We start from the raw sequence: 17,239 nt of genomic DNA, 5'->3' as shown, positions 1-17,239 counted from the left end.
CCTGGACGGTTAAGTCCAGTCAAAGGTGACTATGGGGTTGTGGTGCTCATCTCGCTTTCAGGCCGAGGGAGCCAGCGTTTGTCCACAGACAGCTTTCCGGGTCATGTGGCCAGCATGACTAAACAGCTTCTGGCGCAATGGGACACCGCGACGGAAACCAGAGAACACGGAAACGCCATTTACCTTCCAGCCACAGCAGTACCTAATTATCTACTTGCACTGGTGCGCTTTTGAACTGCTGGGTTGGCGGGAGCTGGGACAGAGCAACGGGAGCTCACTCCGTTGTGGGGATTTGAACCACCAACCTTCCAATCGGCAAGCCCAAGAGGCTCAGTGGTTTAGACCACAGCGCCCCTCGCGTCCCATTTGCTACCCCGTCTACCCCACGGGAGACAGGATACAAGTCCTCACCTCCATCTGAGGGCTGGAAGGAAACTTTATAACCATCAACACGAGATGACGGTGACCTCCAGTTCGCCACCACGGAAGTCTCGCGGATGTCATTGAAGAGCAGGTCCCGGGGGCTATCCAGCTCTGGAAGGAGAAAGAGAAAAGGGAACACATTGTTTTGTTGCATGCATGAGAGCTCGGAGCTGCATCGCTGGAGCTCCTAATGTCATGTTCTTCCTTTAAAAAAAGTTTGGAGTGGGAGAGAGGAGATGGATTTGGATTTGGGCTGCAGCAGCAGCACCACAGGGGACACAGGGCTGGATCCGCCGCCCCTGCTCTCCCCATGGTGTGGCCCTGAGCCCAATAGCCTGCTTTTTTGGAGAATAAAATTACGTAGGGGGTTCCAGTTGCATGACTCCAACATAACGCATCGTTTGGCCCTCGGCATCCAAAACAATACCCACGCTTTGGCACCTGCCTCTCTGTTGCTCGCTCCCCCCCCCCACTTGAAATCCTCCTCCCTTTCTCCTGGGATTAACTGTGGCCAGTTTGGCTGACCGCAAAGGAAACAGAGAAACGCCAAAGATTAATTCCTCGGGTCTCACAAAGGAAACCACAGCTGGACGCCGGCCGAACCCTGCGAGCTAAGCCAGGGCTGCAGCTGTTGGGGCTGCTTCTCGCTGCCTCCTAAAAGATCAGCTCAGACCTTTCGAGATAACTGCTTCTGCGCTCCGCCCCCCATGGCCCTCTTAGCCTAGGTTAACTGGTACAGTTTGGTGGTTGCAGCTGGCTGGGTGTTGTGTGTGTGTGTGTGTGTGATGGAAATCCTTACTTTTTTTAATGCCTTATTGAACAAAAGAAGTAAAAATAATTCTACGTTTGCAGAGCAAATGAGGGACAAGTTGATTTTCTAAAAAGCCCCTCTCATTTTTGCTGCTTCATATGTGGGTAGAAGAATGAGGGCATTTCAGCACTGCAAGAAAATGGGTTAAAATGAGGGGTGGAAGAGGGTTTAGCAGTGGTGAGGCAAATGTTTCCTTGTAGCCACCATGCTCTACCTCCCCCACCCCATAGCCCCTTGGGACAAATGCTGTATCATCATGTAGAGTTGTTAACAGATTATTGGGGGGGGGGGCAGTAAATGGTGGCCGCTGGATATAGCTTTCATTGCCACTTTTATTGGTGCCAACATGTCTCGCTTGCAAAACTGGCAGCAGCAGCAGTGAAGACAGCTTTCTTTCCCTCTCCTAATTTCATGCCAAAAGCTCTCAGCCTTGATCCTTTATTCTCCCGCAAAACCAATCTCATAGGCTCCCTGCCTCCTCAGTCTTCCCCATTTCTTCATTCCATTTCTGCCCAGCAACACCAGGCCTCTTGTGGGTCCAGCAGGACATGGTGTGAGTTTCCCTCCCTCCCCCCACACTTAACTAGCCTTCTGCTTTTCTCACATGAGCTGCATCAACAAATCTGTTCAGTAGCTAGAGACCGTTTCTTACAACAAACATTCCATGACATCATGGAATCTCAGCCAATAGCTGTGGGGCAAGTCTCGCAAGTAAATGGCAGCCAGTTTTCCTAGCGGTAATATGGAATGTGGATTAGGATTTCCCTCGCTAACATATACCCATGCATACAAGTGTAATTCAGGAAATTAAGACCTTTTCCTCCTGCTTTTCTGGGTAGCGAGGTGGCACGTGTGGCCTTCTTACCTGTCCCACTTGTCGTTGCCACTGTGTTGATGCTGGCCGCTTCTGACCCGCCCTGGATGCCATAGACGGTAAGGCTGTACTCGGTGTTGGGCGAAAGGCCCTGAAACACGACAGAGCGTTCATCCCCGGTCACGTTGATTTTCTTGGTCGGTGCGGGACTCATTTCACTATCCGGAACAGAGATCTTGCGCTGGACCGAAAAGAAATCAAACTCTCCCTCGGGAGCTTCCCATGTGAGCTGCAGCGTAGTGGGTGTCACCTCAGAGACAACCAGGTTTTCAAGGAAGGCCCGTTTGCTAGCCTCTGGGAAAGCTATGGGATAAAGAGTAGAGATGAGTGAACAGGCAACAAAACAACAGATGAATTTCAGATTAAGTACACAGTGGTACCTTGGGTTAAGAACTTAATTCGTTCTGGAGGTCCATTCTTAACCTGAAACTCTTCTTCACCTGAGGTACCACTTTAGCTAATGGGGCCTCCCACTGCCGCCGTGCGATTTCTGTCCTCATTCTGAAGCAAAGTTCTTAACCCGAGGTACTATTTCTGGGTTAGCGGAGTCTGTAACCTGAAGCGTCTGTAACCCGAGGTACCACTGTACAGTGATGAACATCACACCCCAAAATCATCACCATCACCATCATCCTAACTTCACAGAATTGAACTGAGGGTGACTAATCAGAAAATAGATCTTGGGGTTGTAGTGGGCAGCTGAATGACTATATGATCTCAGGATGTGGCAAGACTGAGAACAGTGAATTCCATGGCGGGGCTTGTTAGGAGGGGGCCAGTTTGGTTGGGAAGACCCCTCTGTGGCCCTTAAGACTAGAACCAAAGCTGTATTAACAATTAAGCAAAATAAGCACATGCTTAGGGCATCAAGGGAAGGGGAGGGCACCACAGTTATTTTCCATTGGTGGATTTTTAACATTAATGGCCACAAAATGTTCATTTTCTGGCGGTTCCCTCATTGCGAGAAGTGAGGTTACAGGGAACCAGACAGAGGGCCTTCTCGGTAGTGGCGCCCGCCCTGTGGGATGCCCTCCCTTCAGATTTGAAGGAAATAAGCAGCTATCCTATCTTTAAAAGACATCTGAAGGCAGCCCTGTTTAGGAAGTTTTTTATATTTAATTCTGTATTGTTTTTAACACTCGATTGGGAGCTGCCCAGAGTGGCTGGGGAAACTCAGCCAGATGGGTGGGGTATAAATAATAAATTATTATTATTATTACTACTACTACTACTACTACTATTATTATCAACTTGAAGCTACTAGCATGAGTTTCACCGAACTGCAGGAGGCAGTGGAAGATTGAAGTGCCTGGCGTTCTCTGGTCCATGGGGTCACAAAGAGTCGGACACGACTAAATGACTAAACAACAACATTATTATCTCAGCTGAAATACAGTGGTACCTCGGGTTACATATGCTTCAGGTTACATATGCTTCCACTAACCCAGAAATAGTGCTTCAGGTTAAGAACTTTGCTTCAGGATAAGAACAGAAATTGGGCTCTGGAGGTGCGGCGGCAGCAGGAGGCCCCATTAGCTAAAGTGGTGCTTCAGGTTAAGAACAGTTTCAGGTTAAGAACGGACCTCTGGAATAAGTACTTAACCCGAGGTACCACTGTATATTAAAAATGCCTGCAAAACAACAATGCAGCAAGGCATGCCAGGTGTTTTATCTCTGCAAAGCAAAGTACAGAAGCAGATGTGTTATGTAAGACTAGTTTTGAGGATCTGATCAAAGACCACCATGAAAAAAAGTAGGATAACTTTTTTCAAATATAAAGTGGAAGTATTCAAAAATAAACATTGTTTTCCATCTTACTGTAGGTTTCATTTCATTTCGAAAACGGGAAAAAATATTTTATGGTTTATTCTTGTTCATATTTTGAATTAGATGTATATGGGGCCACCAAAATCTTTTAAGTGCTCAGGGCCTCTAAAGGTCTTAATCCGGCCCCCAACTGGAACTCACTGGAACATCCAACGAAGCTGACCGTTGAAACATTAAGGACAGAAAAGAAAGAAAGCACTTGCTGGAAGCCACAGGAGGCTCCCCTTGTTCTCAAGTCCTGTTTGCGGGTTTCCTGTGGTGGCCATAGTGAGAACAGGATGCTGGACCAAAGTGGGCTATCGGCCTCATCCTGCGGGGATTCTTATCTTCATATGTACTCTTCAGAACGCACACTTTTAACTAGATAGGATAAGGGCAGGGTTTAAACTGCTGGTGCCACGTGTCTAAGTTGTTCCTCAGCCTTGCCTGTGGCTGATCCTCCAGCTGTGCCTCTTACCCCCGGCTCCATCCATCTTCTCTGCAACAGGACCGGCCTTGACAAAGAGACGTCAGCGCCACAAGGCCCTTGCCTCATTTTGCAGACATGCTCGCATGCTGCACACGCCAGCACATTCCCCCTACCCTTTGCGTAAACACCGAACGTAAGTGTCGGCCTCTGTCAGCTCATTAGTAAGTGGCCTGACTTGCGCCATTAATCTCTCCACACATTTCTGCGTTCTGCGTGCGCTCTGCTCCTTTGACGAGCACGGGCTGTTGCTCCGAGCCAGTTCTCGTGTTTTTTTAAGCCAAGGAAACGGAGCTGGATCTAAACTCGGATCTCTTCACTCTGCTGACTGAGCACACTTACAGCGAGGCTGGCTGGCCTAGAGGGGCAAGGAGTGGAAGAGGTCCCAGCAGGAAAATCTCTTCCCTCTCTGGGCTTGGAGAATTTTTGGGAAAGGCTCATAAGGCAGTGGTAGAGCAGATGCTTGCATGTAGAAGGTGATTATTTGGGGGACAATTGCCTCGCCCCCTTTACGTTCAGGAGAGGCCCTCTAAGAGAACCCGTCGTGTTCAGTTTCACCCACTTTCTCATTCTTCCAAAGTTCGGTTCTCCACAATTCCATAGTGGGTTGAGATTTGTTGTTTTTTTAAAAAAAATATTCTCCATTATAATCCATGAGCATTTTGGTGTGAATTTATCCTGATAGGCACATTTTTGCATGCAGTTTCACCTAAGATACACATTTTTACAAGGCAATTTCCACTAATACAACACATTTTTGCATGTTATTTTCACCAATACATGCATTTTGCAAGATATTTTTGCCAATATATGCATTTTGCATGCTATTTTCACCAATATATCGGTTTTTATGCACACCACCCTAGTATATGCATTTTTGAACATACTGCTTGGCTGGAGAAGCTTGGCTGCGGGATGAGACTTGGAGTCCAATGACATCTGGAAAGCCCTAAGTTCGCTATCCCTAGCTTAATGGATCCTCCATGTTCAGAGGCCTCTGAATATCAGTCACTGGGGAGAAAGAGCAAGATTGCCTTCATGCCCTGCTTGTGGGCATCCCTGGGGCACCTGGTTTGTCACTGTGGGAAACAGGACGGTGCTTTAGTCTGATCCAACAAAGCACTTCTTTTGTTCTAAGAAGAAGTGGTGAAATGGGAAGGACAAAAGAAGAAGAGAAGCTATTGAGTAGAGGAAAAGGATACAAATATGAGAATGACAGGAAGAAATACTTATAGGTGGTTCTGGAAAGGAAGATGCAATGACACAGCAGCAATTCAGACCATTGTCATGGACTGGTTGGACCCAAAGAAATAGTGGGAGAAGCAAGCTGGGGAGCCCTCAAGAGAAGAAAGCTCAGAGTGGTGGTGGGACCAATGAGTGGTCAGAGGGAGAAAAGGGAGCAGACTTGGAGGAGGTGGTGTCAGAAGCTGAAGAGGCAGCAGGACTTAGTGAGCAGGGAGAGTCTGTGCCAGAGAGAAGTCCAGAATCAGAATCAGACCCAGAAGCAGGAGAGCAGGGAGGCCAAGAGGCAGAGATGAGTCAGGCTGGGGAAGAATCCAGGGGGTCTTCCCCTCCTGCTGCGGTAAGCTCCCTTCCCCCCTGGTCTCCCAGGACCAGGTGAGACATGAAGCAGCAAAGGCAGACACACCAGTGGAGTCTCAGATTGCTTGGGAAGGATCTGGGCAAGGAGAAGATTTAGGCAGCTGTGGGAAGGCAGGGACCTTCAGACTCTGCAAGTACATCACAGGGGCAAGACCTACTGAAGAAGAATTGAAGAGTGCTCATTAGGTACTCCTAAACAGAACCTGTTTCTTTTAATAAAGAGTTCACTTTCTCTGTGTGGTTTATTGCTGGCTCACTTCTAACAACCATGTTACCTGTGACAGCATCTATAGAGATGGGCCCGTGCCGCTTCCTGCCAGAGATGCCATAGAGGTTGAACTTGTATCTGTGGGAAGTGGTCAGGTCCTTGATGACAACCGTGCGGGAATCAGCATCGACAGGTACCGCCTGGAGCTTTCCTTCAGTGTCCTTGTACTGGATGAGGAAGGAGTCGAATTTCCCAGCAGAGATGGTCCATGAGAGGCGGACAGTGTCCTGAGTAACCTCGGAAATGGAAAGATCGCCCAGTGTGGGCTGGACCTCTGTTTTCACCATTGGAGCTAGAACAAATAAGAAGAGCAGCAAAAACGAATGTGAATCATCTTGTTCTGTTATGTAAGGCGGACGCTATCCCCCAAATTATTTATTTCACAACATTTATGCAATGTTTGATTTGTACCTTGGATCCCAAATTTGGACGTTTTGGCTCCTGAATGCGCAAACCCGGAAGTGAGTGTTCCGTTTTGCGAACATTCTTTGGAACCCGGATGTCCAACAGGGCTTCTGTGGCTTCTGATTGGCTGCAGGAGCTTCCTGCAGCCAATCAGAAGCTGTGCTTTGGTTTCTGAATGTTTTGGAAGTTGAACGGACTTCCCGAACGGATTCTGTTCAACTTCCAAGGTACGACTGTAATAAAAGCACCACTAAGCGGTTTACAAAAAATAAATAAACTGAAACATTAAAATTATCAATATAAGATAGTTTAAAATGCATTAAAAAACATTAAAAAGTGAATTCTAATAAACAGTAAGCAAAATGATAAAAACACATGCCAGCATTCCATATGCTGGATAGGTATGCCTAAGCAAAATGTTTACATGTTTCAGCCAAGTGCTGAAAAGGGTGCAGTGAAGGTGCCTGCCTGATGTCTAAAGGCAGGAAGTTCCAAAGTTTAGATGCTGCCAAAGTAAAAATCAATTTATTACAAGTATGGAATAAATATCATGTTCTGCAGCTATGGAGTAAGGCAACGGCACAAGTAGATTCAGCCCCAATATAGCCCTGTTTTTCAAACAAGATAGCAGAGTTGGAGTAAAGTATGGGAAATTATAAAAACTGCAGGTAAGATGTGCAATATAAGAACAACTTTGCAGATCTGCTCATCATCCATAACTGGTACAGAGGTGAGAACTGGAGGATACAAGATATACACAGTCAAGAGAAATCTATACTATATTTATATAGCTATACTGTAGATATGCATAGGCGCTGGGAATGCAGGAGTGAAAGAGTCTCAAAGGAGGGTAAAATAAAATGAATAAAACCAGGGGGGAGGTAGGAGGGGGTGTCATACCCTCCCCAGGAATTCTGGGCCCCTGACCTGTGACTGCTTCAGTGGAAATGGGTCCAAGACGCTTCCGTCCAGAGATGCCAAATAGGTTGAACTTATATTTACGGGAGGGCACCAAGCCGGAGACTATGACATCGCGGGAGTCTTTGTCCACAGGCAGTGCCTGAGGCTTGCCCTCTGCATCTCGGTACTGAATGATGAAAGAGTCAAAATCCCCGGACTGGACATTCCAAGACAGACGAACAGTTGTGCTGGTGATGTCAGAGGCTGAGAGCTCCCCCAGACTGGGCTTGGGAGGGGGTGGCTGTTCTGAAGCGGCTAGGGATAGGAAAGAGAGAGGCAGAAGCTTGAACCGACGGGGCTTTGATAAAAGCCTTTATTTCACCTCCACGTTATCTTTTATCTACAAAGGAACAGCCATGTTAATCTGCAGTGGCAAAAATTCCAGGCACTCATGCCTGGTCCGTTGGGAAAACTCCAGAAGAAACAGTAGCATAAATACATTTCTCAGGTCACAATCCACACCATATATTTAAAATGCATCTAAGGTCTCCCCACTCCCCACGCCCCAAAATCCTCGGTTAAATTGTGTCATTAACCAGCAGAACCACTACTCATTTTCCTTTAAAATCAATGCAGGAACATTGCAGAGTTAATTTATACATCAGGCACCAGGGGGAGCAGTGTCTTTGTTGTGCAGAAGTGTATATAAGGTAATGAAGCCGTGATCCTGGAGCTTAGAATACAACAGGTATGGCAGGGCTGCCATACGTCCAGAATTTCTCGGACAGAGCCTAACTTTTGTGTCTGGATTTTTCACTTTTTGAAATATGGCAACCCTAAGGTATAGTATAAAAGGGATGAGAGTGGTGCTGTGGTCTAAATCACTGAGCCTAGGGCTCGCCTATTGGAAGGTAGGCGGTTCAAATCCCTGCGACGGGGTGAACTCCCGTTGCTCAGTCCCTGCTCCTGCCAACCTAGCAGTTCGAAAGCACATCAAAGTGCAAGTAGATAAATAGGTATTGTTCCAGCGGGAAGGTAAATGGCGTTTCCGTGCTCTGCTCTGGTTCGCCAGAAGCGGCTTAGTCATGGTGGTCACATGACCTGGAAGCTGTACGCTCGCTCCCTCAGCCAATAAAGCGAGATGAACGCCACAACCCCAGAGTTGGCCACGACTGGACCTAATGGTCAGGGGTACCTTTACCTTTACCTTTTAAGTTATAGTATACATGAAATGCTGAATAAACATTCTGCAAAGGACTGGAGCTCATTGCTAGAGAAGCTACCATGCATGCAGGTCAATCCACCATATCTACCTACTTATCTACTTGCACTGGCATGCTTTCGAACTGCTAGGTGGGCTGAAGCTTACCCCGTCGCGGGGATTCAAACTGCCAACCTTCTGATCGGCAAGCCCAAGAGGCTCAGTGGTTTATTCCACAGCGCCACCTGCATCCCTTTGCAGGGAAGAGAGTTCAGCTAGGGTAAGCAGGGGTGGACAACCATGGGAAGAACGTCTCCCCGACCCCAGAAAGCACATTGAATGACTTCTCTTAAAACCTTGTGCCTCAGTCTACCCTTTGTCTAAGCATCCTAATACATAAAAGTAAGGCAGTTCTGTTGGTCATTTTTCAAAGATAAAAACGATGTATTTGTAAAGGAAAATCAAAGATGTGGTTTTTATATGTGAAATGTAAAAGGATTTTTTTAATATAAAAAATGACTGTTTGGCCAGGAAGTAAGGAGAGGGCAGCTGAATTTCCGGAGGTCGGGAATCAGAGCTGTGGGAATGGCAGAAATAAAAATTTAAAACATGGACTGAGAAAGTAACAGTAATGGTATAGGGTTAAATTAAGGGGGTCCTTTTCTGTGAGCGCATGCTGAGGAAAGGCATGGTGCCTGCTGGGAAGTGCAAGAGCAGGAGTTAATTTTGTTAGGGTTGAAGTCAACTAGCCAAGAGGGGAGGTCATGTGTGGGGGGGTGTTGCTTAGCAACCAAGCACAGTGGCGCGATCCTCACTGAGGTAGCGCATGCTCTTATTGCTGTGTATTTCTGAGGGAGTTTTCTTCTGTATGTTTGGTTGAATGTCTCTGTGTTGTGTGCAAGGCTAGAAAGACAAAGCTCTGCTGTTCTTTTCTCATCAAATGACACACTCTTTTCATTCTTTTTCCCTCAGTAAAGCGTTATCAAGACTTTTCTCTCTGGGCTCCGGCTGCGTTATTTAAGTAACTTTGCCAACAATGCCATAGTAGATGGGTCTACTGCTATTACGTCTTTCCCAGTGGCAAGCTGAAATCCAAAACAGAAAAGCATCAGCAAAGCCCACAGCTCTCAAGATGTGGTACTGGGGAGAGGGGAGAGCGATTTATGTGTGAGAGAGACCTAGAATGAAAAGAGAAATGAGAGAAATGGTTGCTAGGTGGCCACTGAACCACCAGGGCTGACCTGTGGTGGCCTCTGTAGAGATGGGCCCGAGACGTTTGCGGCCAGAGACGCCGTAGAGGTTGAACCTGTATTTGTGGGAGGGGACCAGATCATGAAGCCGCAGCGAGCGCATGCCACCATCCACGGGCAAAGCGTGGGGATTGCCATCCGCATCCCGGTACTGGATGATAAAAGAGTCGAAATTCCCAGTCTCCACGGTCCAGGAGAGGAGGACTGATTCTGGGGTGATGTCATGGGCTGACAATTCTCCAAACTTCAGCTGACTGAGGGCCCCAGGCAGGGTGCCTGGAACAGAGACATGAGATACGAGATGCCGGATTAAAAATATTTTAACAGTGAAACTGCAGAGAGCAGCTACTGGCAAATTTTGTCATTTAACACAGATATAAAGAACAAAGAAACAGCTAAAAGAAACTGAAAAGAGAGGTTACAGTTATTATATAGGACAGCAGCCTTCAGTCTTTTCAGACCTGGAACTCATTTTTAACACACACACATTTTTGCTACATGACGGTAGTGCTGCTATTGCAACCCACTTTGGATTAGGCTTCAGCCTGAAAGTGGGCCCTGACCCACCTGTTGAAGGCCAATGACAAAGCACATCTATTTCTCAAATTTTTTTTCCTTTTTCAAAAACAAAGCCACACGTTTCAACTGACTTCAGCTTGGTAACAGCATAATGGTAATGAAGTCCATCCCAAACATTGCTGCTGGCATGACTCACCTTAGGGTGGACTGTGACCCAGCTGTGAGACCCAAATTGTTACTTTTGTCATTATGAGCTTTTTTAAAAAAATAAAGAAGGCTATTGGGTGCCTGTGCGTGATTTAGTTGAAACTTTGGAGAAGGCCAGAGGTCTTTAAAGCCCTCTGCAATTCTCCTCGTAATTTGAGCAGCGGCAGTTATTGTTCAAACAAGGAGATATTCCCACATTGGTAGCTGGCCTCCAATACTCACTGCCGTGAATTGGGACATACTGGGAAGTGGCGGAACAGGCCCAAATATGGTAGCATGAACAGGGAAAGCAGTTCAGGGATTCGTATTTCTTTATAGAGAAGCCTTGGAGGGTTAACATCCCCTCATGCGCCATCGGGGCCTCTCAGGAGGACAACACTCTGAGGAGTTGGGCCTTTCTCAGAGTGCCCCTAGGGCCTGAGGCGCTTGACCAAGGAGGGAGGGAAAACAGGAGATTGGGGGATCAAGCTGTGGCCAGTCCCCAAAAGTCAAGCAAGATGGGCAGGAGAAAGGAGCAGGAACATTTTCTCTCAGTGATGCTAAGAAACCAGGGAAAATAACCTGCAGAGCTGGGAAGAGCCTGGAGCCAATCAAGGGCATCTGCAGGAATGTTTCTAGTGGCAGGAGGGTAGGGAAAGTTAGGAGGGGAGCAGGCTTGCTTCTCACACAAAAAATGAGAAAACTAGGATTTTGCCTCATGTCTCAAATGCTTGTAGAACTCTCTCTCTTTAATGAAATGTGGGAATCTGGAGATTATGGTCTATCAGGGTCTAAAGAAGAAGGGGACGACAGAGGACGAGATGGTTGGACAGTGTTCTTGAAGCTACCAGCATGAGTTTGACCAAACTGCGGGAGGCAGTGGAAGACAGGAGTGCCTGGCATACTCTGGTCCATGGGGTCATGAAGAGTCGGACACGACTAAACGACTAAACAACAACAAGGGTCTAAGAGCACAGTGAGGACGCGAGGAGCCTGCATGAGGGAGATTCTTTGTAGCACAGACTGAGGCCTAATTGCCTCTGAGGTAATGGGCGCTATACAGACGACCAGTGCTTTTTTTTTCTAGGAGGATGCAGGGGGATGCATACCCCTAAACATTTTGTGAATCTAAGTTTGGCCTCATTGAGGGGCAGTATTTCAATATGAGTAGGAAAATGAGAGTAACCCCTAAACATTTTTTTTAAAGAAAAAAAGCACTGGAGATGACTCTCCATTTACATGAGGGTTACATTCTGGGGATGGTGCATAAAGCCAAAATTGCATATAGTCAAAGCGCATGGGCGGGTGGGATTGCCAAAGTCTTCCCCCCATCCCAGACACATGCGGCCTTAAAAAAATTTTTTTTTTGCCAAGTGTGTAAAGCTGAATGTGTACAAGTAAAATATCTGCACATTGCGAGTTACTCAGGCCGTGGGGGCAAGGCAGTGCTCATGTGACTGAAAAGAAATTATCTCCACACCGCAAACGGGCACGTGTCAGGGACAAGGGTTTGGGCCTAGCTGACGTATTAGTTTTCTACATGGAGGAATCGTTTCATGAGGGAGCTTTCCATCCTGCGAGTCCCCCACTCATACACCCCATTGCGGACTCAAGTGGGGCAGCTGGAGCAAAGCCAAGGCCTTTGGTCTAAATGGGCGTTTGTTGCTGTGCCCCCTGGGAGAGCGTGCCTAGCAGGTTCCTGACAGGCTGGTGCTTGGACTGCACCTCGTGGCAAATGGCACCGACAGGAACAGGCAGCATTTCCTCTTCCCTCTTCACTTTAAACAGCTCTCTGAGTGGACGGGGTCTGAAAAAGAGACTGAGCGAGCGCAGTTAGGACTGCCAGGCTGTGGAGCAAGGAGAACCCGGTTCAGGTCGCTGATCCCTTATCTTTCAGCCTAGCCCACCTTGGAAGGATAAAGCAAGGAAGGAGGAACGGTGCAGACCGTCTAGAGCTGCTTGGAGGAAGGCTGGGATATAAATACAGTTAATAGTACAGTACAGGGATTTCGCAGGAAAGAATAGTTTGTGGAGCTGAAGTCACAATTCCTGTGAGAGGCAGATTTCTTTCTTTTTTGAATTACGTTTCTCATAATGCAGCTGCCGCCATTCCGCTAAGGAAAGAAAGTGTGTGTGTGTGTGGAGAACCATAGCTTCCAAACCAAGAACCCCTGCCCCCCCAGCGAAGGTGCCATCTGACCTGTGACAGCATCTGTGGAAATGGGACCGAGACGCTTGTGTCCGTAAATGCCATAAAGGTTGAACTTATATCGGTGAGAAGGAGCCAGGTTGGGGACGGTGACGTCACGGGAATCACCGTTTAGGGGCAGCACCTGGGGCTTGCCCTCTCTGTCTTTGTACTGGACAAGGAAAGAGTCGAAGTTGCCCGCAGGGACGCTCCAAGAGAGGCTGACGGAGTCGCTGGTGGTCTTGGACACAGAGAGATCTCCGAGCCTGGGCTGAGTTTCCTCGCTTGGTGCTGGTTCTGGGGCTAGAGGGGAAAAGAAGGGTGCGGAGCAGAAAACGAAGAGGTTCTTGTCACAAGCTGAAAGCCTGAAGTGCTGTTAATTTTTTTTTAAAAAAAGAAATGTCAAGATATCTCAACTGGGAGAAACACAATGGAGAATGTCAACCTGCTGGACTGAAATCAGGAGAGGAAGCTGGTCAGTGGAGACAGATTTGAACTATAATTGGGGGGGTAGGGTGATTGGTGCCCCTTTTAATAACTGTGCATTGGACCAAATACTGTATTTTCCCGTGTATAAGACTATATTTCCCCATATTTTTTCAAGTTTAAAATTGTGTGTTGTGTTATACACGGGGGCATGTTATACATTGAAAATACGGTAATTTTAAAGGTATGTTTGGGTTCCATAGAAACGTATCAGTGGTTCTTCGCTTTGGGCCCCATCCAGACACCCCTTTTTATTGCACATTCATGATTTGCTCTCTTGATGTGGAGGTGAGCAATCAGAGCTTTCAACACTTCTTGTGCCTGCAAAAGTTTTTGGAGATATGACACTGACTCATTTCTGATCAGTGCATATCCTGCTAAATATACTAGCTTTTAAATTTTCTGGTTTATTTTTCAAAATTTCCCTGAGAGTTTCAACAATAGAGCATGTCAACGCTCCACCTGCTGCAAAATGCTGCACCTAGACTGTTGATGGACACAGAATATCACCGGCACATAACTTTGATACTCAAGAGCTTCCACTGGCTGCACATATGCCACCAAGCCAGGTTCAATGTTCTTGCATTAATTTACAATTCCCTTAACATCTTTGTTCCAGGATACCTCAGGGACTTCTTAATCCCCTATATTCCTGCCCAATCACTGAAGCCTTTGGGTGAGTTACCGTTAGAGGTCCCCCGCAGCTCGGATTCAAGGCTCATATCCACCAGCTGTGCATTCTGTATTATGGGCTCAAAATCAGTGGAACCCCCTTTCACTTGATGTCAAGCAAGCCCTCTTGAACTTCCAGTGCCTGCTGAAGGTTTTTTTAAAATGGACTTCTCATTTTGTTGTTTTAACTCATTCTTATTGAGCGCCGAGGGCTTTCTGGTGGTTCCCTCACTGCGAGACACCAAGTTACAGGGAACCAGGCGGAGGGCCTTCTCAGAAGTGGCACCTGCCCTGTGGAACACCATCCCACCAGATGTCAAAGAGAAGAACAACTACCAGACTTTTTGAAGACATCTGAATGCAGCCCTGTTTAGGGAGGCTTTTAATGTTTTAACAGACCACTGTATTTTAATACTTTGTTGGAAGCTGCCCAGAATGGCTGTGGAAACCCAGCCAGATGGATGGGGTATAAATAATAAATTATTATTATTATTATTATTATTATTATTATTATTATTATTATCATCATCATCATCATTATTATTACACCAAATTTCTTGCATAGCTAATTATAATTTAAAAAGGTAAAGGTACCCCTGCCCGTACAGGCCAGTCTTGGCAGACTCTAGGGTTGTGCGCTCATCTCACTCTAGAGGCCGGGAGCCAGCGCTGTCCACAGACACTTCCGGGTCACGTGGCCAGCGTGACAAGCTGCATCTGGCGAGCCAGCGCAGCACACGGAACGCCGTTTACCTTCCCGCTAGTAAGCGGTCCCTATTTATCTACTTGCACCTGAGGGTGCTTTCGAACTGCTAGGTTGGCAGGCGCTGGGACCGAGCAACGGGAGCGCACCCCGCCGCGGGGATTCGAACCGCCGACCTTTTGATCGGCAAGTCCTAGGCGCTGAGGCTTTAAACCACAGCGCCACCCGTGTCCCATAATTATAATTTAGCAGTATATAAATTGTCTGCATGAATGAATGAAAGTGGAAACCCTGGAGACCCTTCTCTGAAGACTGTTGTTTTGAAAACCACTGCCTTAGACCAAGGTGCCCTTCTGCCCTCTTTGCTCTACTTCAAACCTGGGAAAAATTTTCCTTTCACATTCCTTTCCTGCGCCTGTTAGGGATGCAGGGGCTCTGTCATTTAAAACACTAGCAACTCATAGAGGGGGAGCCTTTGTGATTACAGTGTCAATGTGGCCAAAGTCAAAGGCATCCAGGGAGCTACAAACAAGCCTCTGCTGACCTGTGACAGCATCAGTTGAGACAGGCCCAAGACGCTTAGAGCCAGAGACTCCGAAGATGTTGAATTTGTATCTCTGCGACGGCATGAGGTTGTAGAGGTGGAGGGAGCGCATGGTGCCGTCCACAGGTAACACCTGGAGCTTCCCTGCAGCATCCTTGTACTGGATGAGGAAAGAGTCAAAGCTACCTTCCTGGATGTTCCAGGAGAGGAGAAGAGAGTCTGGGGTGACCTCAGAGACTGTGGCGTCTCCAAGGCTGGGCTGAACTCTTTGGCCTGCGGCTTCTTCGGGCCTCTTCTCCTCCTCACCTGCCGGAGTTGTTTCTGGAGCTATAAGAAGACAGAGGAAGACGGTGGAGGAAGTTGGGATACAGCTTCTAGGAAGGAACACGACCTTGAGGTTGGGATGGTTTTTGGGTGGAGGCCTCTACCTTTAGCTCCCTTCATGCTTGAGACACGAAGAGCAGAGAGGAGAAATTTCCACATGCACAATTCATGCAAATCGTGCCTACTGTATGCATCTATTTTTATATGAGGTCACCCGTGTTTTTTCCTGTACGATATCCCACTGGGAGTGACAGAACATTATCAAGTGTCATTGCTCCCAAGCAGCAATGGACAAATCTATCAATTTCAGCTTCTCATTTTTTCAATCTTCAGTTCAGTTCACTTCGCTTTTTTTAAAAAAAAACTCCTCATGAAAATTCTTCAGCATATTAGTGCAATTTTCTCCTAAAATGCACATTTTTTCTTTTTTAACTTTAAAAAATCTTTGTCTGTATAGTTATATTATGTTAAAGTGTTTGCCTGAGCTTTAAAAACAAAAAAATACACATTTTTCTATGCAATTTCACCTAACCAATGTATTTTTGCAAAGTGTTTTCCCCCTGATATTGGTATTTCCTGTTAACGCACATTTTTATGTCATTTTCACTAATATATGCATTTATAATGCGCACTTTATGCGTTTTTGAATGCATTGCTTGGCTGGAGAACTGCTTTGCAAAATTTGGAGAGGTGCCAGTTTCAAAGGATGGCTGCTTTTCTGTTTGCTTCTTGCTTCAGAAGGTGGGAATTGGGTAGGTTCAGATTAAAGTGAGAACTGAACCCAATTTCTTCCCCACATCTTTCTTCTAGGTGACTTGCTGCATTGCATCCAAAGAATGTGGCAGCAAGGAGCCTTGTGGGTGGCTTAGGTAAAGATAAAGGGACCCCTGACGATTAGGTCCAGTTGTGACTGACTCTGGGGTTGTGGCGCTCATCACGCTTTATCGGCTGAGGGAGCCGGCGTACAGCTTCCGGGTCATGTGGCCAGCATGACTAAGCCGCTTCTGGCGAACCAGAGCATCCGCACGGAAACGCCGTTTACCTTCCCACCGGAGCGGCACCTATTTATCTACTTGCACTTCGTGTTTTGAACTGCTAGGTTGGCAGGAGCAGGGACCAAGCAACGGAAGCTCACCCAGTCACGGGGATTTGAACCGCGACCTTCTGATAGGCAAGCTCTAGGCTCTGTGGTTTAACCCACAGTGCCACCCACGTCCCGTGGGTGGCTTAGGTAAAGGTAAAGGGACCCCTGACCATTAGGTCCAGTCATGACTGACCCTGGGGTTGCAGCGCTCATCTCGCTTTATTGGCCGAGGGGGCTGGCGTTTGTCCGCAGACAGCTTCCGGGTCATGTGGCCAGCATGACGAAGCTGCTTCCGGCAAACCAGAGCAGCACATGGAAACGCCCTTTACCTTCCTGCAGGAGCGGTACCTATTTATCTACTTGCAGTTTGACGTGCTTTCAAACTGCTAGGTTGGCAGGAGCAGGGACTGAGCAACGGGAGCTCACCCCATCGTGGGGATTCGACCCGCCGACCTTCTGATTGGCAAGCCCTAGGCTCTGTGATTTAACCCATAGTGCCACCCGCG

At 47.2% G+C, this 17,239-nt stretch overlaps 1 protein-coding gene across 17 annotated transcripts in view; it reads right to left on the bottom strand.

Annotated features, from left to right (window-relative positions):
- Positions 1 to 17,239, bottom strand: part of TNXB (tenascin XB) — a 121,389-nt gene that overhangs the window by 16,742 nt on the left and 87,408 nt on the right. For 14 of the 17 annotated variants that reach the window (XM_083424521.1, XM_083424522.1, XM_083424511.1 and 11 more), the window contains 7 exons: positions 15,326 to 15,652; positions 12,933 to 13,223; positions 10,019 to 10,303; positions 7,604 to 7,891; positions 6,279 to 6,563; positions 2,100 to 2,411; positions 412 to 534 (listed from right to left, as the gene is read on the bottom strand). In XM_083424521.1, the coding sequence (XP_083280647.1) occupies positions 412 to 534; positions 2,100 to 2,411; positions 6,279 to 6,563; positions 7,604 to 7,891; positions 10,019 to 10,303; positions 12,933 to 13,223; positions 15,326 to 15,652 (1,911 nt within the window). The remainder of the gene's footprint in view (positions 1 to 411; positions 535 to 2,099; positions 2,412 to 6,278; positions 6,564 to 7,603; positions 7,892 to 10,018; positions 10,304 to 12,932; positions 13,224 to 15,325; positions 15,653 to 17,239) is intronic. The other 3 variants (XM_083424514.1, XM_083424519.1, XM_083424527.1) reach the window with 2 other exon arrangements.

The sequence above is a fragment of the Podarcis tiliguerta genome, assembly GCF_965153285.1.
Source record: "Podarcis tiliguerta genome assembly, chromosome: 2".
Classification (NCBI taxonomy): domain Eukaryota; kingdom Metazoa; phylum Chordata; class Lepidosauria; order Squamata; family Lacertidae; genus Podarcis; species Podarcis tiliguerta.
The sequence above is the reverse complement of the archived record's forward strand: the minus strand, read 5'-3'. Positions and strand labels throughout refer to the sequence as shown.